The sequence below is a fragment of the Myotis myotis genome, unplaced genomic scaffold (genome assembly GCF_014108235.1).
Source record: "Myotis myotis isolate mMyoMyo1 unplaced genomic scaffold, mMyoMyo1.p scaffold_m19_p_26, whole genome shotgun sequence".
In the NCBI taxonomy this organism is placed as follows: Eukaryota; Metazoa; Chordata; class Mammalia; order Chiroptera; family Vespertilionidae; genus Myotis; species Myotis myotis.
Window position 1 is genome coordinate 3,042,707 of NW_023416331.1, and position 24,572 is coordinate 3,067,278.

The window sequence follows — 24,572 nt, forward strand, 5'->3', positions numbered from 1 at the left end:
GTTTTACTTCCTCTTTTCCAATTTGGATGCCTTTTATTTCTTCTTCTTGCCGAATTGCAATGGCTAACACTTCCAGTACTATGTTGAACAGGAGTGGTGAGAGGGGGCATCCCTGTCTTGTTCCTGTTCTTAGGGGAAATGGTGTTAGTTTTTGTCCATTGAGTATGATGTTGGCTGTGGGCCTGTCATATATGGCTTTTATTATGTTGAGGTATGATCCTTCTACTCCCACCTTGCTGAGAGCTTTTATCAAAAATGGGTGTTGAATTTTGTCAAATGCTTTTTCTGCATCAATTGATATGACCATGTGGTTTTTTTCTTTCAATTTGTTTATGTGATGTATCACGTTTATTGATTTGCGGATATTGTACCATCCTTGCATCCCTGGGATGAGTCCTACTTGGTCATGGTGTATGATCTTTCTGATGTACTGCTGGATCCGATTTGCTAAGATTTTGTTGAGGATTTTGGCATCTATGTTCATGAGGGATATTGGCCTGTAATTCTCTTTCATTGTGTTGTCTTTACCTGGTTTTGGTATTAGGGTGATGCTGGCTTCATAGAATGAGCTTGGAAGTGTTCCTTCCTCTTGAATTTTTTGTAGTAGTCTGAGGAGGATAGGTTTTAGTTCTTCCTTGAATGTTTGGTAAAACTCCCCTGTGAAGCCGTCTGGTCCTGGGCTTTTGTTTGCTGGAAGCTTTTTGATGACTGCTTCAATTTCTTCCATAGTTATTGGCCTGTTGAGATTTTTAGATTCTTCCTGATTGAGTTTTGGAATGTTGTATTTTTCTAGGAATTTGTCCATTTCCTCCAGGTTGTCTAGTTTGTTGGAGTAGAGCTGTCCATAGTATTTTTAACAATCATTTGTATTTCTGTGGGGTCTGTTGTTATTTCGCCTCTATCGTTTCTGATTTTGTTTATTTGGGTCCTCTCTCTTTGCTTCTTGGTGAGTCTGGCTAGAGGTTTGTCAATCTTGTTTATCCTTTCAAAGAACCAGCTCTTGGTTTCATTGATTTTCTGTATTGTTTTTTTGGTCTCTATGTCATTTATTTCTGCTCTAATCTTTATTATCTCCTTCCTTCTGCTCACTCTGGGGTTTTCTTGTTGCTCTCTTTCTAATTCTTTGAGTTGTAGAATTAGATGATTTACTACCATTTTTTCTTGTTTGTTGAGATAGGCCTGTAGAGCTATAAACTTCCCTCTCAGGACTGCTTTCATTGTGTCCCATAGGTTTTGGATTGTTGTGTTTTCATTGTCATTAGTTTCCAGGATGTTTCGAATTTCTTCTTTGATTTCATTGGTAACCCAATCAATATTTAATAGCATGCTATTCAGCTTCCAGGTGTTTGAGTATTTTGGGTTGTTTTTATTGTAGTTTATTTCTAATATTATGCCATCGTGGTCTGCAAAGACGCTTTTTATGATTTCAATTTTCTTGAATTTGGGGATACTTTGCTTGTGACCCAATATATGGTCTATTTTTGAATATGTCCTATGAGCATTTGAGTAGAATGTATATTCCCTGGCTTTCGGGTGAAGTGTTCTGAAGATGTCTATTAAGTCCATCTGATCTAGTGAGTCATTTAGGATTGCTATATCTTTGCTGATTATTTGTCTAGAGGACTTATCCAGTGCTGTCAGTGGTGTATTAAAGTCCCCTACTATGATTGTATTGTTGTCGATGTCTCCTTTGATATCTTCCAGGAGTTTTTTTATGAATTTGGGCGCTCCTGCATTGGGTGCATATATGTTTACCAGGATTATATCTTCTTGTTGTATTGATCCCTTTAGTATTATGAAGTGGCCTTCCTTATCTCTTGTTATGGCCTTCACTTTGAGGTCTATTTTGTCCGATATAAGTATTGCTACCCCAGCTTTCTTTTCCTTTCCATTTGCCTGAAAGATATTTTTCCATCCTTTCACTTTCAGTCTGTGTGAGTCCCTTCTAATGAGGTGGGTTTCTTGTAGACAGCAGATGTATGGGTCATGTTTTTTTATCCATTCAGCCACTCGATGTCTTTTGTTTGGAGCATTTAGTCCGTTTACGTTTAAAGTTATTATTGAAAGGTACTTGTTTGTAGGCATTTCTGTTTTTGTGTGGCTGTTTTCTTTCTGAGCTTTTTATTTCTTATTTTTATACCAGTCCCTTTAGCATTCCTTGCATTGCTGGCTTGGTGGTGATAAACTCCCTTAGCCTTTTTTTGTCTGTGAAGCTTCTTATTTCCCCTTCAAGTTTGAATGATAGCCTTGCTGGCTAGAGTATTCTTGGATTCAGTCCTTTGCTTTGCATCACTTTGTAAATTTCCGTCCATTCTTTTCTGGCCTGATGTGTTTCTGTTGAGAAATCATTTGACAATCTAATGGGAGATCCCTTGTATGTAACTTTCCGTCTCTCTCTTGCAGCCTGTAAGATTCTCTCTTTGTCCTGAACATTTGCCATGGTAATTATGATGTGTCTTGGTGTGGGTCTTTTTGGGTTCACCTTGTTTGGGACTCTCTGGGCTTGTGTGACTTTTTTCTTCCCCACCTCAGGGAAGTTTTCTGATATTATTTCTTCTAATAGGTTTTCTAATCCTTGTTCATCCTTCTGTTGTTCTGGTACCCCTATTATTCGTATGTTGTTTCGTTTCATGTTGTCCCAAAGCTCCCTTAGGCTCTCCTCCTGTCTTTTCATTTTTTTCTCCAGTTGCAGTACATTTTGGGTGTGTTTTGCTTCCTTGTCTTCTAAATCACTAATTCGGTCCTCCGCTTCTCCTAGTCTACTGTTGATACTTTCAATGGAGTTTTTCATTGCAGCTATATCACTCTTCATATCTTCTTGGGTCTTACGTAAGTTGTTGATTTTTTCATCTGTTTCTTCTAGCTTCTTCCATATGTTATCGATTTTTTCATCTGTTTCTTCTAGCTTCTTCCATATGTTATCGATTTTTTCATCTGTTTCTTCTTGCTTCTTGCTGAGGTTGTCGATTTTTTCCTCCATCCGGTTTATGCACTCTAGGACCCTTATTCTGAATTCTTTTTCTGTCATGTTGCATGCCTCTGTATTACTTAGCTGCTTTTCTGGAGAGTCCTCCTTCTCTTTCCTTTGGGGGTTTCTTTGTCTACCCATGTTTGATCTCACTGACATATCTAGACGTTGAGTCGTTCAGTGGCTGCTCCCTTGGTGGCAGTGACTCCTTGGTCTGCGGTTCCTCTTCGGGCGGTTGTGGTAGCAGCTGCTCTTCAGTTGGCAGCAACTCCTCTGGTGGGTGCTGTTCACAGCTGTGGTGGCTCTTCTGGCTGGTGGGGCGAGATTTCACGTACAGCTGCTGTTCCTCAGCAGAGGGTGTGGTGCTCAGGAGTTTGCTGTTGCTTGGATCTGCTGTGTTGATTTAAAGGCACAAAATACAACACAACAAGGCACCACGTACCAGGCACTATACACAAATATATTCACGATATTAATAACCCCAAATAAAGGTGAGCACCTGAATTAAGAGAATTAGGGGATAAGGAAAAGGAAGAGAAAAAGAGAAAAGAGAAAAAAGAAAAGAAAATTAGGGACCAAAAAAAGGAGTGCAAAAATGAAAGTGGGAAAAAGGAGGGGGGAAAGTAAAAGCGAGAAAAGAAAGGAAAAGAAAAAAAAAGAGCAAAAAGAGAGAATGAAGTGGAAGAGGGGAAGAGACTTTTTATATGAGGAGAATACTCCTATAGAACAGCCATTAATCCCAACAAATTCCAGCAACAGCTCCCTGGAGATAAATGCAAACTAGAAACAACCAATAATATAATGATGAAAATAGAATGGAGAACACTAATCCCAAAATAAAATAAAGAGAAAATAAAATGGCACTTTAAAAAAAATGGTAAAATGGTAGCAGTAATAATACTGGTTAAAAATAAGAAGGTAGTAATTAAAAGGGTAAAATCAGGTGATGGAAAAAAGAAGAAAAAAAAAAAAAGAAGAAGAAGAGGAAAAGAAAAAAAAAGAAAAAAAAAGAAAAAAAATTGGTTTCTTAGTTAAAAGGTGAAAAAAAAAAAAATATTGCAGTAGTGAAGGTCCTTCGGTTCTTCTATTCTTCAGTGTGGCTCGCCTTAGACCTGCCAGGTATTCAGGAGAGTGTTGAGTTTCCCTGCGATACACTGTTCCTCTGTGTTGTAAACCACAGTCCTTATTTTAAAGCAAGCCGCATTTGTTTCCCAGACTGCCTTATTTTGTGTTTAGCAAAGAGTCAGTTTGTGGGTCAGCCTCTGGGTGGCAGTGTTCTGGGGTTGGCCTCTGAGGCTACAGGGCCTCTCTGTCCAGTGGAAGTTCACTGCCCAGAGCTGGCTGCGTAAGAGTTACCAGTGCTGTGTTGTTGCTGGGATTGAAAATCCCTCTATAGGCCAGACCCTGTTCTTAAATGCCATTTAACAAAGCAAAATCAACCAAAAAAATGAGTTCGCGTGTCACCTCTGACAGGCGTTTCATAGGTTTGCCATCACTATCAGGATCTTTTAGTATTTGCTTAATATATTTAGGTGCTCCAGTGTTGGATGCATATCTCTCTATATAAAAGGCTAATGTGCAAAATGTCCTCTTGGAAGTTCGACCAGGAGACTGGGTTCGATTGCTCGCTATGACATGTGCTGACGACCAGGGGGTGGTGCAGAACATGGCAGGCAACCAGTGGCAGTGGCGGGGCACTGAGGGAACGAGGGAAGGATGAGGCAGGGAGATGGGGAGGCAGGCAACCTGATCAGCCCTGATGGCTGGCCAGTCTGAGGGACCCTACCCATGCATGAATTTTGTGTACCAGGCCTCTAGTTTATTCTTAATTATATATCCCTTGATAAATTGATTCCTTTATCATTATATAACTAGAGGCCCGGTGCACAAAAATTTGTGCACTCGGAGGGGCCCTCAGCCCTGGCTGTGCCCTCTCGCAGTCTAGGAGCCCTTGGGGGATGACAACCTGCTGGCTTAGGCCCACTCCCCAGGAAATTGGGCCTAAGCTGGCAGTTAGACATCCCTCTGGCAGCCTGGGAGCCCTTGGGGGATGTCCACTCGCCAGCAGGGAGCAGGCCTAAGCTGCAGTCAGACATCCTTAGGGCTGCTGAGGAAGCGGGAGAGGCTTCCACCACCACCGCTGTACTGGCAGCCATCAGCCTGGCTGTGGCTGAGCAGAGTTCCCCCTGTGGGAACGCACTGACCACCAGGGGGCAGCTCCTGCATTCAGCGTCTGCCCCCTGGTGGTCAGTGTGTGTCATAGTGACCAGTCATTCCCAGTAATTCTGCTGTTAGGGTCAATTTGCATCTTACCCTTTTATTATATAGGATAGAGGCCTGGTGCATGGGTGGGGGACGGCTGGTTTGCCCTGAAGGGTGTCCCGGATCAGGGTGGGGTCCCCACTGGGGTGCCTGCCCAGCCTGGTTGAGGGGCTGATGGGTGTTTGGAGGCTGGCCACAGCCACTTCAGGGTGGGGGTCCCCGCTGGGGTTCCTGGCCAGTCTGGGTGAGGGGCTTATAGCTGTTTTCAGGCTGTCCACAGCCCCTTCAGGGTGGGGGTCCCTACTGGGGTGCCTGGCCAGTCTGGGTGAGGGGCTGATGGCTGTTTGCAGGCTGGCCACGGCCCCCAGCCACCCAAGCTCCCAGTGGAGGCTGGCTGGAAGCAGGTATCTGGGATTTATTTATCTTCTATAATTGAAACTTTGTTGTCTTGAGCAGAGGCCACAGCCGGCCAGGGCAGGTGGGAAGCTTGGCTTCCTCTATCGCCAGGGCAACCAAGCCTCCTGCTTGCTCCAGGTTGGTGGCTGCCAGCCACCATTTTGGTTCAGTTAATTTGCATATAGTCACTCTGATTGGCTGGTGGGTATGGCTTGGGCATAGTGGAGGTGCAGTCAATTTGCATGTTCCTCTTTTATTAAATTAGGTAACCTTGTCTCTTTGATAGTCTTTGGCTTACCATTTATTTTGTCTATTATAACTGCAGCTGCTCTTGCTCTCTTTTGGTTTCCATGGTCATGGAATATCTTTTTTCATCTCTTCACTTTGAGCCTAAGTGTGTCCTTAAAGTTGAAGTTGAAGTCACTTGTAAGTATCATATAGTTGGGCCTTTTTTTTAAAAAAAAAAATCTATCCAGCCAAGTGATTTTCAATTGTTTTCATCTAATGGCACACAAACTAACTACTAAGATTCTGTGGCACACTGAAAAATGTTATATTTTTTGCTGATCTGACAAAAATAGGTATACTTTTGATTCATTCACACTGAATGGCTATTGTTCTGTTGGCTATTGTCATGTGTTGTTGTTGTTGTTTTTTAAATAAAATGTTTATATTGATGTTTTACAGAGAGAGGAAGGGGACGGGATAGAGGGATAGAAACATTATCAATTGGCTGCCTCCTGTACGCCCCCTACTGGGGATTGTGCACACAACCTGGGCATGTGTCCTGACTGGGAATTGAACCAGTGACCTCTTGGTTCCTGGGTCAATGCTCAACCACTGAGCCACATCAGCTGGGCTGTTATGTTTTTATTTGACAATCTAAGGGAAAAAACGTCAGTGTCCCTGACTAAATAGTTAGGTATTGCATGTTTTAAAAATTCTTGTGGCACACCAGTGTGCCTGCTGTGGCACACCAGTCAAAAATCAATGAACTAGCCAATCTCTTTCTTTAACCTATAACCTAGGTACTGACTGGGAATTGAATCCATGATCTTTCAGTCTATGGGATGATACTCCAATCTCCAATCAACTGAGCCACACCAGACAGGTCTCTATGTCTTTTGTTTAAAGAATTTAATCCAGTTATGTCTAGGGTATTTATTGGTAAGGACTTATTAATGCCATCTTATTAATTGTTTTCTGGCTGTTTTGTAGTTTTTTTGTTCCTTTATTCTTTACTTTCTGACTTCCTTTTCTATAGTCTTATGCTTGGATTCTCTTCTCTTTATCTTTTGTGTATTTGTTGTAAGTTTTTGCTTTGTGGTTACCATGAGGTGTACATAAAACATCTTATGGGTATACAGGTCTATTTTACACTGATAATAACTTAACTTTAATTATGTACCAAACCTCTACCCTTACTAGATTTAATGCACCACCATATTACAGTATTACAGTATTCTGAATTTGACTGCATGCTTATTTTTTACCACTGCATTGTATATTTCCATGTTATTAAATAGTGCCATTTTATTTCAGCCCGAAGACCTCTTTTCAGCATTGTTGTAAAGCAAGTCTAGTGGTAATTAACCTGGTAATTAACCCCATTAGTGCTTTTTTTTTTTTTTTTTTTTTTTATCTGGAAAAGTCTAACTCTCCTTCATTTGTGAAGAACAAGTTTGTCAGACAGATACTATACACCATCTTATTTCATCTCAACAGATATTTATTCAAGCATTCTCTAAACTATACTATACTGTATTTGGTTCTTGTGCAATGCTCTCTCTCACATTACCTTGTTCTTTTCCTTTATAAATTCTTCAGAATTTATAATTTTATGTTTGTCAAATTATTTTATACATGTGGCATATACATGTATATTTCCCCCTGAAAGTGTAAGTTTTGTAAAGACAATGAATGTATTTGTTTTCACATTATGTAAATACACTCAGAACATATAGTATGGTATGTGTCACAACACTGGTATTCAATGACCATTTTTGCATTAGTGATTGAATTAGTGAGTATATTGACACAGTTTGGTGCTGAGTCCAGCCAATAATAAAGAGAATGTGACTTTGATATTCTTTGCTATTATTCCTTGTAGCATACACATTCTTTTATTTTTAATTTATTTTTAGAGAGAGGAAAGGGTAGAGAGACGGGGGAAAAGAAAGAGAGAGAGAAAGAGAGAGAGAGATGAGAGAGAAACATCGATTGGTTGCTTCCCGCACATACCCAGACAGGGGATCAAACCCACAACCTAACTATGTGCTTTGACTAAGGAGTCAAACCTGCAACCATTTGGTGCATGGGATGATGCTCCAACCAACTGAGCCACCTGGCCAGGGCAGCATACGCATTTGTTAGGGTTATGTTTCTGAGAGGCTCTATGGTCCAGAGTAGAATTTGGATACTCAGGGTTTCCTAAGTGTGTTGAAATTTGGAAAACCTTCAAAACCAACATATCTTCAAACAGAATGCTTCTCTGCCTATATTTTGGCTTTCTTGGAATACTTAAAAATTTTTTGAACTATGGAAAATTAACTTATATAAAGTAATAGAGAGAATAGTGCCATGTATAAACAGCCCAGCTTTAACAATGACCACTTCATGGGCAATTTTGTATGTCCACTATTTAATCTTACATGCTAACTGCATTATTTCAATGATAATCTCAGAAATCATATCATTTGCTCATAAATATTTTATTATAAAAATCTACAATATAATGGCTTTTTAGAAACATAGCACCATGTCATTACGACACTTAAAATTAGATAAAAAACCCTTTAACATAGTAAGTGTTTAGTTTTTATGACTCAGAAACATTTTGTAACAGTTGTTTTGCTTGAATGTGAGTCCAAATAAAGCCTAGCATTTGGTTGATACATCTTCAGTTTGTCAAATGTGTGGTTTCTCTGTTCTCTAGTCTTCCTTTCAAGCTATTTGCTGAAGAAACAGTTGTTTGCCTAGTGGAACTGGCCTTGTTCTGGATTTTGTTAGTGGCATCCCTGTGATGTCATGCACTATGAAATTGTGCCATGGGCTCCAGAAAATAATACTAACACCAATTATTAACACCTTTTGATGTGCCATTTAAAGTGTTTGATGTGTAAGAAAAAATTTAATCTTTCAAAATCCCTAGTTTCTATGCAATAAATACAAACATGATGTAATTTTAAAATCATGTGACCTTTAAGTAGTATGATAGTACTTATTAATAAAGGCATACTTCTTATACAAAATCTAAAATAATTTAAATAACTCAAATAATTTACAAAAATTACATAATTCAAAATAATAAGGACTGATTTCCAACTTTGCTTATAGTAATGTTATATGATGATTCTCCTTTTAATTTCTAGATGATAAAAAATAATTGCTTTCATTTATAGAGTTAATTTTACTTTTAAAATTATATGAAAATTTAGAAAATGAATCCCTTTAGTAAAATGCAACTAACAATAAGTTTGTTTTTCCAAGTACTTCATGGGGAAGGAGTCTGAGTAGGGCAGCATTTGTATATTTCTGGGACACTGGTCATAATGATATTCAATATAACCCTTATTATATTACAGTAACACACACACACACACCTCCAAAATGCCGAGTTCTTACCTCATGAATCATTGAAATGTAAAACTCTTCTGAGCACTTTTCTGCATTTTCAGTTTACCTATAAACTTTTCCTTATTAACATTTTTATTTTATACACTTGGGATCATAAGTGCTGATCTTTTGTTTTCTTTCCTCAATGACTTTATTTCATAGTAATTTTATGCTCACAGCACAATTGAACAGGAAATACAAAAATTTCTGTGTACACCCTGCCCTCACAGGCACAGCCTCCTGCATCGTTTACATTTCCCACCAGAGTGGTACATCTGTTACAACTGATGAGCCTACATTGCACATCATTATCACCCAGAGCCTATGGTTTACATGAGGGTTCATTCTTGGTATTGTACATTAGATGGGTTTGGGCAAAGGTGTAATGACATGTGTGCACCATTATGGTGTCATACAGAATTGCTTTATGGCCCTAAAAATGCTCTGTGCTCTGTTACTTACACTGTCACGATGCTCTGGTTCTGATACCCTGCATGTGTTAATTTTAATGTACATTTTTAATTATTCTCTTACTTCTATCCAGGTAGCTTTTTTCTCTTGAATCTTTCCCACCTCCTCCCAAAAGTAGGCATACATAAAAATATGTTGCATATAATATTCCTTGACTAAATTTTATGGGCCATACAGCAGGGAGATATCTTTTATTAGAGAGTAAAACCTAAAGCCATTTATTACAACTTTTTACTCTAGGAGTTCTCGTAACCCCTTCACCAATAACACGTCACTGACTACTATACCCTATCTGTTCCCTCAGCCTAACCCCGTGGTCGGCAAACTGTGGCTCGTGAGCCACATGCGGCTCTTTGGCCCCTTGAGTGTGGCTCTTCCTAAGCCTTAGGAGTACCCTAATTAAGTTAATAACAATGTACCTACCTATATAATTTAAGTTTAAAAAATTTGGATCTCAAAAGAAATTTCAGAGAAACCAAGATGGCGGCATAGGTTAACGCCGGAGATTGCTGCCTCGAACAACCAATTCAAAAATACACCTAAAAGACGGAACGGACATCATCCAGAACCACAGGAAGGCTGGCTAAGTGGAAATTCTACAACTAGGAGGAAAGAGAATATCACACCCAGACTCAGAGGAGGCGCAGTGCTGAAGTGAAATACTCAGGTGCGGAGTGCGTGCGGAGCGGGCTGGCGGCGAAGGTTGTGGTTGTCATTTTCAATTGGGAGGGAGTCACAGACTCTGAGCTCCAGAGCCGGGAGAGTCTCTAGGGACCCAGACTCAAATGGGAGAAGCGGGACTGTCTGGCTTCGGTGGGAACTCGAAGGCAGCTTTCTCTCCGAGGTTTGCAGCGGTTGCTGGGACTCTGTGAGGCAGAGCCCCTAGGGACGGAACTGAGAGCAGCCATAACTGCTCCCTCCGCCCGCCCTGTTTGATCCCCTGTGACCCGCCCAAGCCCTGCGCAGAACCATTTGCCGGATAGCCTCAGGCAAACGCTAGATTAGCACCGCCCTAGAGATCCAGCACAGAAGCTCTCCCACTGCAGACACAGCTGACTCTCATAGCCAGTTAGCATGGAGGTCAAATCACCCCCAGTATTGCTTACAACAATCAAGGCTTAACTACAACAAGACTGCACACAAAGACCACTAGGGGTTGAACCAAGAAAGCATAAAAAATGCGGAGACAAAGAAACAGGACGTAAATGTCAGAATTGGAGGATATAGAGCTTAAAACCACACTTTTAAGGTCTTCCAATAATTTTCTAGAAACTGCCGATAAACTTAATGAGATCTACAAGAAATCTAATGAGACCTTGGATGTTGTGATAAAGAACCAACTAGAAATTAAGTATACACTGACTGAAATAAAGACTATTATACAGATACCCAACAGCAGACCAGAGGAGCGCAAGAATCAAGTCAAAGATTCGAAATGCGAAGAAGCAAAAAACACCCAACTGGAAAAGCAAAATAAAAAAAGAATCCGAAAATACGAAGATAGTGTAAGAAGCCTCTGGGACAGCTTCAAGCGTACCAACATCAGAATTATAGGGGTGCCAGAAGATGAGAGAGGGCAAGATATTGAAAACCTCTTTGAAGAAATAATGACAGAAAACTTCCCCCACCTGGTGAAAGAAATAGACTTACAGGTCCAGGAAGCGCAGAGAACCCCAAACAAAAGGAATCCAAAGAGGACCACACCAAGTCACATCATAATTAAAATGCCAAGAGCAAAAGACAAAGAGAGAATCTTAAGAGCAGCAAGAGAAAGAAACTCAGTTACCTACAAGGGAGGACCCATACGACTGTCAGCTGATTTCTCAACAGAAACTTTACAGGCCAGAAGGGAGTGGCAAGAAATATTCAAAGTGATGAATACCAAGAACCTACAACCAAGATTACTTTATCCAGCAAAGCTATCATTTAGAAATGAAGGCCAGATAAAGAGCTTCACAGATAAGGAAAAGCTAAAGGAGTTCATCACCACCAAACCAGGATTATATGAAATGCTGAAAGGTATCCTTTAAGACGAGGAAGAAGAAGAAAACGGTAAAGATACAAATCATGAACAATAAACATGCATCTATCAACAAGTGAATCTAAGAATCAAGTGAATAAATAATCTGGTGATCATAATAGAATCAGGGACATAGAAAGGGAATGGACTGACTATTCTTGGGGGGGAAAGGGGTGTGGGAGATGCGGGAAGAGACTGGACAAAAATCGTGCACCTATGGATGAGGACAGTGGGTGGGGAGTGAGGGCGGAGGGTGGGGCTGGAACTGGGAGGAGGGGAGTTATGGGGGGAAAAAAGAGGAACAAATGTAATAATCTGAACAATAAAGATTTAATTAAAAAAAAAGAAATTTCAATCATTGTATTGTTGATATTTGGCACTGTTGACTAATGAGTTTGCCAACCACTGGCCTAACCCAATCTCAACTTGTCTCATTCTAGAGAGGAAAATAAATCCTTCAATTATGTATGAAATGAAAATTATCCAGAGCTTCACATTTGAATCTCCTAAATCATTAAATGGCTCAAAACACAAAAGTGACTTTCATATAATATGATCTATTATTTTTAATAAATAAATTATGCTTATAACTAGCAAAATTTTTATTTTTAACTAAAGGCCCAGTGCACCAAATTTGTGCATGGGGGGGAGGGAGTCCCCTCAGCCCTGCCTGGACCCTCTCCAATCTGGGACCCTTTGGGAGATATTTGACTGCCGGTTAAGACCTGATCCCACAGGGTTTGGTCATCCCTGTGGGACTGGGTCCAAACCGGCTGTTGGACATCCCTCTCGCAATCCTGGACCACTGGCTTCTAATCGCTCATCTGCCTGCCTGGCTGGTTGTCCGTAACTGCTCTCCGCTGCTGGCCTGATCACCCCTCACTGCCCTGTGTGCCAGCCTGATTGCCCCTAACTGCTTCCCCTGCTGTCCTGGTCACTCCTAACTGTCCCCCAATGCCAGTCAGGTTGCCCCCAACTGTCCCCTCCTTGCCAGCCTGGTCGCTCCTAACTGCCTGCCCTACTGGCCTGGTCACCCCCAACTGCTCCCCCTGCCGGTCTGGTCACCCCCAACTGCAACCCCTCACCAGCCTGGTCGTCCCCAACTGCCCCCCTGCTGGCCTTGTTACTCCTCATGGTCCCTCCACTGGCCTGGTTACCCCACGCAGCCTGCTGTTCAGTCGTTTGGTCATCCCTCACTAACCCCTCTGCTGGCCTGGTCACCCTCAACTCCCCCCCAGCCTAGTTGCCCCTCACTGCCCTCTTTGCCAGTCTAATTGCCCCCAACTGCCCTCCCTGCCAGCTTGGTACCCCCCAACTGCACCCCCTACCTGCCTGGTTGCCCCTACCTGTCCCTGCTGCTGGCCTGCCCCCCCCCCAACTGCTCTCCCTACCGGCCTTGTCACCACTCATGCCCCCACCCCCCAACTAGGCTGGTCTCCCCACACAGCCTGCTTGTTCAGTCATTTGGTTGGCCCTCACTAACCCCCCTGCTGGCCTGGTCTCCCCACGCAGCCTGTTTGGTCTTCCATTTGGTTGTTCTGGATGCGACTGTTCCAGTGGTTCTCAACCTCCTAATGCCATGATGCTTTGATACAATTCCTCATGTTGTGGTGACCCCCAACCATAAAATTATTTTCGTTGCTACTTCATAACTGTAATTTTGCTACTGTAATGAATCATAATGTAAATGTCTGATATGCAGGATGTATTTTAAGGGTCGTGACCCACAGGTTGAGAACCGCTGGCTTAGGCTTTTATATATATAGATTACAGTTGACAGTCACTATTGTTTTATATTAGTCTCAGGTGTACAGCACGGTGGTTAGGCATCTATGTAAAAAATCATGGAACGCTTCACTAAATTGTGTGTCATGCTTGTGCAGGGGTCATGTTAATCTCAGTGTTGTTCCGATTTTGGTATATGTGCTGCTGAAGGGAGCACTAGCAAGGTATTTGTACACTAGCTTCAGGCACTGCCTGTATATCAAGATTATTCAAATTCTGTCAATACTTCTACAAAGTAAGTATCATTCCCACATTGGAGTTAAGAAAAATATGGCTCAGAATGTTAGATACTTAACCCTAGTGTTACACAGTTCAAAAAAACTAGTTATAAGGCACTGGATTTGGATTTAGGTTTCTTTGAACCAAATTATGCTGCATCAATTATTCTGTTAGTATCTGTCTCTCTCAGTTACATTTTAAGCTCCCGGAGGCAGATGGCACAGACAGGGACAGCCTCACACACCCTGGGGTATTCCATCGGGCCATCCAAGGTGCAATGTGTGGAGCAGTCATGCGGGGCAGAACAACTGAGGCTACTCGGGGAACACAGTTGCAAAGGGTGCAATAGCTCCACATTGGGTCACACACACGCTCACGAGTGAAGTGTTGGACGCACCGGGAGCGCCAGAGCATCCCTCTGTGGGTCCATCTCCCTGCCAGGGTTTCTACTGGGAGACAGTGAATCCAGAGCAGGCCAGCACCCACCACTGCTGCTGCATGATCGCATCCCTGTGGACCCAGGCGCTTTCTCCCTCACAGGTTCCTGCTCCTTAGCCAGGAGCAGAGGGCAGGGTGGGGGTAGCAGGCTGTTCTGCTACTCCCAGGTGCACAGGGACACAGGATCCGGTGATGCTGATGGGGCTTACCTGCCTGGACACACCCTGCAGCCACATTCACCCCGTGTCCCTCACATGCCAGGGCGGCACAGGCAAATCCACAGGTTAGCCAGCAGGACTCATCCAGGAGGTGAGGAGAGCTACACTCCCACCCCTTCCCCACTGGTTACTAACCCTAAGTAAGGACAAAGCATTATTGTCTCATTCTAACGCCCTCCTGACTGACTTCCATTTCTTCTCCTGCCTATAGAATTTTTATCTCCTCAAAGGTAAAGAGAAGAGAGAAAGTTTCTAATATCATCATTAACTTTACAAATTTAAATTTTTGAGAAATTTTTTTTTCACTTTTTGGTACTTTTGAAATTCAAATTTCCTTTCCCTTAACTTTCCTGTCATAACTTTTGAAAGCTATATTATAGTAAGTATGGACTTCCTTCTTGGTTTTGTATTTCTGCTGAACTAAACTGCGCCAAGGGCAGAGGGTATATATGATCCTCACTGATGCCTGAATTGGGGGTGGGGGAGAGGCAGTGGCCAAGGGTGGGAACCAAATGAACAGAGAAATCTTAATCTCATCTAAGAAATCAGGCTATATTTGGTTGCTCTTTTGTTACTGGACATGAAATATGATCTGTAAAATGAAAGGGGCCTGAAGCATGAGGGTTTGCCATTCTTAGCCATGGTCCTACTCAGCCCTGAGATGAAAGAGAGGAAAAAATTCAATAAAAGACCTCATAAAGGGAATTTATTATTTCCATGGAGATATCAGATCAGAGCCATATCCCAGGGATCTCCATAGTAGGTAATGGCTGAGAAAATAAAAAATGTCAGGAGTGAGGGGGGAGAATTCCAAGGGTTTGTGAACTCTGAGAGGACACAGCACCTTCAGTCCCAGAGAAGAGATGACAGGAGAGGCATTGGAAGAGAGAAGGCATATGATGGACTTGGCCAGCGAATAGTGCAGGTCACCTAGCATGTCCACTCTTCTGCTCTTAAGATTGGCAACGCACCTGCAGTAACAGGACAGACATGAGATTCATAGGTCTCAGGGGCTCAGTGCTATCTTCATGCTGTTTCCCAATTCTACTTGACTTTTCAACCACAGTTGTGTCCACAATCACTTCCCACTCTCCTTCCTCCTGTGCTGTGTCTCCCGGTCCCAGCTCTAACATATGGGAATCCTTACCTTCCTTCTGGAGTGTGCCTCACAAGGGCCCTTGGTGTCTGGAGGCACCAGCTGGGCGCAGGCCCTGGATAATGAAGATGGTGCCCGTGACGATGCCCACGAGGCCCACGGCCAGCCCCAGGGCGCAGACCACAGTCTCCGTCAGCTCTGACATGGGGGCTGGAATCTCAGGCTCTGTGGGAGTGAGGTCATGGAGGTCAGAATGCGGAAGGTTGGCTCACAGCATGTGTGCAAGATGGGGTGGGAGGGGTGGTGTTGGGTCTACAAAGACTTGGCTCCAGGTTGAGGGAGAATAATAAAGTCTACCATTAGAAATCCTTGAAGTGTAGGAAAGAGGCTTTGGGCCATGAGATTTAGAGCTAAAAGGCAGAGTGTCTGACTTGACAGAGAAAAGAAGGCACCAAAAGGCATGGGGCTCATACACACCCCAGTGCTTCAGGAGTGGCTGGTCCAGCCCCCAGTGCTCCACCTTGCAGTCATAGACGTCATCAGCAGAAGGGAGGAAGGTGAGGTAACTGATCTTGAGGAAGGAATGATCCCTCTTGGACAGGAAGCTGGTTTCAGAAACACCCTGTGTGACTGAGTGCCCATTGTTCAGCCACGAGATGTTGATCACAGGAGGGAAGATGTTGTCCACGGCACAGATGAGGGTGTTGGGCTGGCCCAGCTCCACGGGAGCCTTGGGAAACACTGTCACCTCAGGAACCTCTGCGGTGAGGAAACAGCACTGGGTTTAGAATCATGGGCAGCTCTGCCCTGAGGGTCCCTGCGTCCTGGAGGGGCCTCCCACCAACGTTTCCCCATTGGAGAGAGGAGATGCTCTTGTTCCCTCTGCTTGTGAGCCGCTGTACACTGCCCGCCCGTCATCCCCACGCCCTTCTCTCTGTGGGCCCCTTGTTAGGGGAGGACGTCTATGGGACCTGTCTTTGAAGGAGTCGAGGATTGCAGTGTGGGAGCAAGGATCTATTTCATGGAAATATGTGATTTGTAAGAAGGGAGAGGATGAGGGTTCAGCAAATTCCATGAGAAGATCTGGGACTCCTTGGAAAGGAGCGCATTTACAGAGTGAAGGGAATCTATCTGAGGGAAGAAGGGAGTGAGGCTCGGTGAAGGGTAGAGTCAGTAAAGAGACAGGATGGTGGGCACATACCATTGATAGCAGCGGTAGAGTTGTAGCTTTTAATCATGATGTCCAGGTTTTGGTTTGCAACAGCCATGCTTTGTAGTCCACCCTGTGGGTCAAAACCTCCAAATTCACTTAACCCAGGCAGCCGCCAGACAGTCTCTCTCTTCTTCAGGTCCACGTAGAACTCCTCATCTCCATCAAATTCAAAAGTGTACTGGCCTGAGGGACCGTAAGACTGGGAGAACAATGCGCCATAGGCAGCAACGTGGTCAGCTGGTGAGTGCGGTGGGAGCAGGGAGGTGCAAAACACAGGAGAGAAAGGATCTCGTTAAACAAGTGACAAGAAACGGACGTGCAAACATGGGCTGCACCTTCGGCACAGCCTGCAGACAGTCCCAGTGCCTGCTCCCTCCCCTGGCTGTCCTGTTAGAATCCAGCTGCCTCTCCACTCCCACATTCGCTCCTGTCACAGGAACAGAATTCCACAGGTCTGTTCACTGCTGTTCTCTGCCTGCTTAGCTCAGCACCCGGCACCTCATGGGCTTAAGATAAATACTGAAATGGGCAAAGCAAAGAATGAATGAATGACCATGGCCTTAGCTTTCTTTCCCAGAGATTCAGTTTACCTCCCTCTGCCTCATAAGTTTTCTCTCTCGATTTCTTCATCGGTTAATAACACATTCATTGTGGGTCTTCTCCCCTCAGACTGGCTCAGAACAGAACATGTTCTATGCAAGGATTCCTTCCTCCTTTTATTTTTTTTAACCAAGGAAAAGCACACCCAATATCATTTTTAAAGAATTGCCTCTATTTTAGGGAATAAGAAAGAGTAGGATAAGGGCAGTGACAATATCACAAAACACATAAATGGTAAACAATGCTTCTAAGGTCTTTGCTTTTTTCAGTTTTTGTTGTTTTGTTAATCCTCACCTGATATTTTTTTCCATTAATTTTTTTTTTTAGAGAGAGAGTGGGAGGGAGGGGGGAGAAAGAGAGAGAGAAACATCTCAGATCAGTTGGTTGCCTCTCCCAGGCAGATCTGGGGATTGAACCTGCAACCCAGGTACCTGTCCTTGACTAGGAATCAAACCGATGACCTTTCCATGGGCATGCCAGCACTCTAACCACTGAGCCACAAGCCAGGGCTAAGGTCTCTGCTTCTATAACAGGGTGGTCCTTAGAGGAGAGCACCTGGTTTCCTCTGAAATGAAACTGGAAACTTCATTAGACTTTGGATTCCTGTCATTTCCCACCCTCTTCTTTTCTTGAAGGACGTTCCTAAGCCTCTCCTTTTTCTGACTCAACACTTACCTTGTTGGGGACTCAAGGAAAACTCTGGCCCTTTCCTCGAATGGACAGTGGACTTGGTGTGACGCCAAAGCAGAAGGCAGCCAGCACAGCTGACTCCGCCCAGGTGGGCCTGACTGGACAACTTGTCTGAGCCTTTTACCATTTCCTCTTCCCTCCCTTCCTATTTCCTGAGTATCAACAAGGTTTCAGACATTGTGAGGAGCGAGGAGTAACACACGGACCATGCATGGTCTCTGCCAGCGAGGAGCTTAATGAATAGGGGAGTCCGGTGAGTAAGGAGCCAATAGGTGTACTGTGCTGAGTCCTCCACAAATACCTCACCTGCCCATCAAACCAGACGTCACCCTTTCATGCTCCTTGGTCTTTACAAGGGTCTGTTTTCCTCCCTCAGATTATCTTCCAGGATTTCCTGGACACCTCCAGTTCACTCTTGAAGTGTCTGCTTAGTTACCAACTTCTTAGCTAAGTCTTCTCATTAAGCATAATTTTGACCACATTATGATCTCCAGCCCCTCCATGCAAATGTCCTCTTTGCAAGTTTATCTGTTCCTCATCCCATCAAAGCCTCCATTTTCAAACATGAATATATGTGATTATTCTTTTCATCTGCACGTGTCCTGGCTGCACGCTGCTGCTGACGGACCTCGCTATGCCAGCTGGAACTACTCACTTTCAGTTTCAGCCTCGCTGGGCCCATTGTCCTGCCCAGCAGTTGCCCTGCTCTGGGTACCAGGTTGTCCTATCGCTAATCTGAGCTCCTTCTGGAGCAGACAGCATGTTTCTTCATCTGAGTCCCAGCACTGAGCTCCTGGTGCTCAAACTGTGTAGCAAATGTCAGCGCTATTCTCCAGGACGACAGAGATTTGGGGAAGACTGACAGACAAGAAGGTAGCAGCATCCTGTGAAAGTTAGACTCAGTGGTGATGACTGTATTATGACTCCTAAGCCCTAAGCACTGTTTTTAGGTGAGCCTTTATTTTTCCATAAAATATTAAAAAATAATATTTTATGAACATATTGGTATAAAGGCAAATATAATTCAGGCTAAATTAAAATAGTTTCTTCTACTCTAAAAGTTCATTTTTTCTTCTAATTTTAGAAGAAAGTAAAACATGTTCATGGGGCCCTACAGGCATTGTAGGCCCTTGGCCCTTTGCCCACTGTGGGGGGTACGTTGAGCTGGACCAGGGTACTCTGGAGTGACATTGAGAAAAGGGGACTTGGACGTGCTCTGGAGAAGCAGACAAAACTTTCCTACCAAACCAAGAAACCTGGGAGCAGCCATGGTTAATAACATCATTGAAGATCAGAGTAACCTTTAGTTCATTTCCCTTTGGACTACAGTGCTTGGTTTTTCTACTTGGCTTTTATGAACCTACTCTTCATGCCAATAAAACGACAGGAAAAAGAAGTAGGAATAGATGCCCTAGAAAGAAAGGAGGGTAAAGGAATGATGAAGAGAGGGTGGAAAGGTGAGCAACAGAGGCGGAGTAGCCCAGGGGACCAAACCATGATTGGATGCCCAATCTTCCTTGCAGAGCTTCCTTAGATGTGGTAAAGGACAGGCCTTTTGGGCTGACCATTTGAGACTAATGTAATTTAATTCACCAAGTTTCATCATAAAATTTTCAATTTTAAAATAAAAGTAAAGATATTCCCTGCTTTGTTAAAGAAAAATTATACAGCTATACCTGTAATAGTAGTAATTTTAAAATATCATTGACATTTAATGGTCTTCATTACTTGGGAAGCACATCTAATACCTACTTTACTTGATTTTTTGTAAGGTGACTCATAAGCGGTAACTGAGATTAAGTGAAAACCACATGATAAAATGACTTGTCTGAAGGCCCTCACTGGGCTGCTTACCCGCTCCCCACCCATGCCAGTTCTCAGCTTGGAAATGTATGTGAATCTGAGAGAAAGCAAAGAACCCTTCTTAATATCTACACTAGAGGCCTGGTGCATGGATTCATGCACACTGAAAGTAAATTAATTAGAAAGTGGCTGGCAGGGTGGCACTGGGCGAGATGAGCTGGACACGCTCTGGAGCCAACCTCCCTGGGTCCCTCCTGGCTGGCTCCACCTGGGGCAGCTCCAGGGCTCAAAGGGTGTCTGTGGAGTGAGCAGGGTCCCTCGGGCAGGTGGGGCTCCTCACCCTGACCTGTGGGGATCGGGCTGAAACTGGCAGTCCGACATCCCCTGAGGGGTCCCAGAGTGAAAGAAGGCACTCTGCACAGTTGCTGTCGCTCAGCAGCTTCTGTGTTGAGCATCTGCCCCATGGTGGTGAGTGTGTGTCATGGCTACTGGTTGGACGGTTGAAAGGTCGGCCAGTCGGCCAGTCACTTAGGCTTTTATATATATAGATAGTACACATAATTCATGAAACTCTTTACCAAAAGGTAAACTACAGGAGAAATATTCATAAAGCTCCAAAAGTTGTTCAGAAAAATTTGGGAGCAATGGTTCATGAATTTTAGTAACAGTTGTGAAAACACCTAATCTTTGAGGCAATCATGCATGGATGCTGTAGAGCCTTCGGGTTATATTCATGGATCCAACATTAGGACCAGGATGATGGCCGTGGTGCAGTGTGCAACGGCTCAGGTGGCAGAGACTGGATGGGGACTCTGGTTTCCCAAAGGAGGAAGGACCATAATTGTTGGATCTGCTTAATATTGAGGATGCCTTTGAGGAATGGCTACTATTTCTATGCAAATCTCTATTTTATCCTCCAACTCTGTTTCCCCAGTCCAGTCCCCATGTCACTCAGCAGAGCACTCACCCACAATGTCTTCACCTCCACAGCGACTCAGCACGGTGGTCAGGGTGAGGGCCCCCCAAATCAGGGCTCTATTTCGGGTCATCTTCTTCTCAAGGTGGTCTCAGCATTTGCTGCTCTGAGTATTAGCGCAATGATGAGGACCAAGCTGAGGAAGAAATCTAAAAACACCCAAACCAAACCCTGCAGGTCAGGTTGTAGCCAATCAGAAACCACCCCTGTGATGACACTTCTGTTGCCAGCTGAAGAGTGTGTACCAGGAGGCCTGGCAGGGACTGGGAAATCCCCAGGTTCTGAGGTTCTGATGCAGCCTCCACTCCAACTAGACCTGAGGGAATTCTCCATGAAAGGAGGGAAGGTAAGAAATCAGAATCTCCTCTCCTGTGTGTGCCTGCTGGTTCTCACAGACCTAAATAACCAGAACATGAGCATTGTCTGAGCCACAAAAACGGCCAAGAGACTTTGTTCTTAATTGGATTCTGAGCACACCTCTCTCCAGGGTAATGTGAATAACTGCTGCTCCTTTTTATTATTTTTTAATTGATTGATTTGAGAGAGAGAGAGGGAGAGCGACAGAAAGAGAGAGAATATAAGAGAAACACTGATTTGTTGTTCCACGTGTTTATGCTTTCATTGGTTGCTTCTTGCATGTGACCGGAGACTGAACCCCCAACCTTGGCATATCCAGAGGAGACTACCCGGCCAGAGCTGACTGCTGCTTCTCTGCCAATTAGGGTTCTAGCTTCAGTATCGCCTTCCTTCCTTCCAGGTAAAATGTATTAAGATGCCCAATTATAGAACTACCCACCCCAGCACCCACTTCCTAACAGAATCCAATTAAGGACAAAGTCTCTATTTCTCAAATCCTTTCAAGATCACCTCAAGCCCAAACACTGAGGTCAATGATCAGTTTTATGTGTCAGCTAGGTTATAGGCCCCGGATAGTCAATCAAACGTTGATATTTTATAGATGTGATTAAAGTCCACAAACCATTGACAGTGATAGAGGTCATGCTGGATAATGTGACTGAGCTGGATCCGTCTGCTAAAGAGTCCCAGCGCAGAGTGAGGCTTCCCTGAGGGAGTGGATTCCGCTCTGGGCTGCAGTTTGGGTTGTGCGGAGAGTTCCAGCTGCCCCTCCTGACAGTGGTCTGCCCTGTGGATCTTGGACTTGCCCAGTTCCCCACAACTGTGTAAACTAGTCCTGCAATAATTCTCTGAATAGACGTCTCCTCCTGATTCTGCTTTTTTAATTCCAACACTCTCTTACTGAGATGCCTCACAATTCCCCAAAGTGAGTGTCTCCCTCACTGCGATGACACAACAACAGCTTGTTCACCCCCAGGTGTGCTCCCCATGGTGCCTTTGGCTGGGGGCATTGACTGCACCCCATTAGGTTGTTGTGAGGATATACACATACTGCACTTGGAATGAATTCCTAGGACTCCTTAAATATACCTGCCATGCTCTAATACCTGTCCTATTTTATCAGGAGGACCTTGAAGCAGAGAGGTGAGGTGCCCAGGCTCACACAGCTGGTAAGTGGCAGAGATAAAATTTCACGAGGCAAGCCATGAATCTTTGTTGGGGAGAGGTCTCCTTCTGTGTGGATTCAGAATCCAGTGTCCTCAAAAAATTAGGATAGATATTTGAACCTGCAGATTGTCTTATCATTTTTTGGAAGGGGTCTGCTGTTATGAATCAAGTGCTTGTACTTGAGCCGGCTGCATTGCTCAGTGGTTGAATAGTGACCTATGAACCAGGAGGTCACAGTTCGATTCCCAGTCAGGACACATGCCCAGGTTGTGGGGCGTGCAGGAGGAAGCCAATCAATGGTTCTCTCTCATCATTGGTGTTTCTATCTCTCCTTTCCCTTCCCCTCTGAAATCAATAAAAATACATTGAGAAATAAAGAAAGAGCTTCCACTTGAGAGGTGCTCCATTTACTGGGTAGTACCTCCTTTCTCAAAGTAAATCACATGTTCCCGTGCTTTGTCCCGGATCCAGACTTACCTGCCCTGTACCTGGCAGAAACTGCTCGAGATCTTGGCAAATGAATAAAACCTTTCTTCATGGTGCTCAAAAAGTTCACCTATTAATATAACAGTTTTTTTAAAAAAATTCAACTTAAATTAGGAAGTTAGAGTGTTAAACATGCAGGATCAAAATTGTATCTTGAATGAGGAGGTGAAGGTCCAGCCTCTGATATCACATCCTGTGGAATGTGTGAAAGTCCAAGAACATACTGTCAGGAGCTAAGAGATGGCAGAGGAGCTCTGTCCCCAAACCCACCTCTGTCTCTCCTCCTGCTTCTCCAGGTGTCATATTAGAAACAGTTCAAATTGCTTCTGTTTTCAGATCATAGTTTTAACATAAAGTAAAATTATTAGTGAATTAGATTCAGGTAGAGAAACAGTGTACCATTTAGACAAAAAAAACTAATTTGTTACCTTTGTCTAATAAGAGAATTAAAGGCCCTTGTATAAATCAATGGTGGAAATAAAATTTAGAGTTTAAAATATGACTTTACCAAACAATTTTCTTTAAAAGTACTGATTTACATGCTATTTATTTAATAATTAAAATTGTCAATATGAATGTGCTGTACCATTGTAATTTACAACATTGGAGGTCCCTCTAAGAAATTATTTAGACACTACTCAGGTTTGTTGTAATTAACATTTATAACAGTCTCTAAAAACCTGTATATTTTCAAATTCTTTAGTTCTGACTTCCAGCTTCTTTTCCCCGATACAGCCCTGCTTATGAAGCATTGGAGCTTCTACTCCAAAGGCCAAGACCTCCACCATCGCAGTCATTAAAGATGCTTCACAACAAGGCAGAGCCCAGAGAAGCAAAGTACAGGGAAGACGGACTTTGTAATCAATAACCAAGTACTCAGACTGCTTCTGATTTCATCTGCTGCGTCAGCCTGGGCAAGTCCTCAAAATACAGGAGCCTTAGAGTTCTTTCCTAGAAACGGGGTGAAAACTATGCATTATAGTTACTAAGATGACATGAAATTATAATATTTACAAGTTACAAGGTTTGAATACAGTACAATACCTGGCACATGCAAGTATTCTCAGATGAACTACTATTAATAAAGATAATGGTACTGAGAACAAATATCACTAAAGATAATGGTATGAGAACATCATGCCTAGGCCAGTGACAGCCCATAAGTTCCTCTCCTGCATTGGGGCCTCCTCCCTGGGGCAGTCATGCCTGTGGCCACAGGAGCCCTGGAAACCACCCGGAAATGGGGTTTCTTTGAAGAGGGTGGCATCAGGCGTATGTTTCTATGTAACAATCTACCCCAAAACTTAATGGTTTTCTCCTGGTTCTGTGAGAGTAAAGTGTGCTGGGCCCACTCAGGCAGTCTTCATGCCATGGGCTGGGCTCAGGTGCCCTTAGGTGGGCTCCCTCATAGGTCTGCAGCCTCAAGTGGGTCAGCTGGGGCTGCCAGGCCTCCCTCCATGTGGGTTCGCTATCCAGCAGGCTGACTGAGGCTCATTCAGAAGGTGCTGGAAGGCTCTCTGGTGCAGGGCCTCTTAAGTCTAACCTAGTACCCACAGCATTGCTTCCACTCCCTCCTGTTAGTCAGAGCAAGTCCCACACCACCTCAGATCAGGAGGTGCTTAACAGACTGCAAAGTATTCATGGCTGTTTTTGCAATTTGCACAGTGTTCTCTGGTTTTTGAGTGGGTGTAAATGGGTTTGGTGTGTGAGAGTTGGAGTGCCTCCGTATTTGGCATGGATCTTACTTGCCTTTCTGTCTCCATTTCCCTTTATCCCCATGGACAGCACAGCG

General features: G+C 43.7%; 1 protein-coding gene and 1 non-coding gene across 3 annotated transcripts; both read right to left on the minus strand.

The window, feature by feature from the left end:
* Nucleotides 1-13,570: 13,570 nt before the first annotated feature.
* Nucleotides 13,571-13,674, minus strand: LOC118648933. The gene has a single exon (XR_004965519.1). It is a non-coding gene; the product is annotated as a U6 spliceosomal RNA (small nuclear RNA).
* Nucleotides 13,675-15,071: 1,397 nt separating this feature from the next.
* LOC118679626 (SLA class II histocompatibility antigen, DQ haplotype D alpha chain-like) lies at nt 15,072-20,882 on the minus strand. 2 transcript variants are annotated; one of them, XM_036356583.1, is made up of 5 exons: nt 20,762-20,882; nt 16,690-16,938; nt 15,966-16,247; nt 15,540-15,713; nt 15,072-15,363 (listed from the first exon to the last, which is right to left on the minus strand). In XM_036356583.1, the coding sequence occupies exons 1-4, from the start codon at nt 20,841-20,843 to the stop codon at nt 15,559-15,561; spliced, it is 768 nt and encodes a 255-aa protein (XP_036212476.1). In that variant the 5' UTR covers nt 20,844-20,882; the 3' UTR covers nt 15,072-15,363; nt 15,540-15,558. The 2 variants fall into 2 exon arrangements, with proteins under 2 accessions (XP_036212476.1, XP_036212477.1); XM_036356584.1 differs by lacking the exon at nt 15,540-15,713.
* Between the last annotated feature and the right edge of the window lie 3,690 nt (nt 20,883-24,572).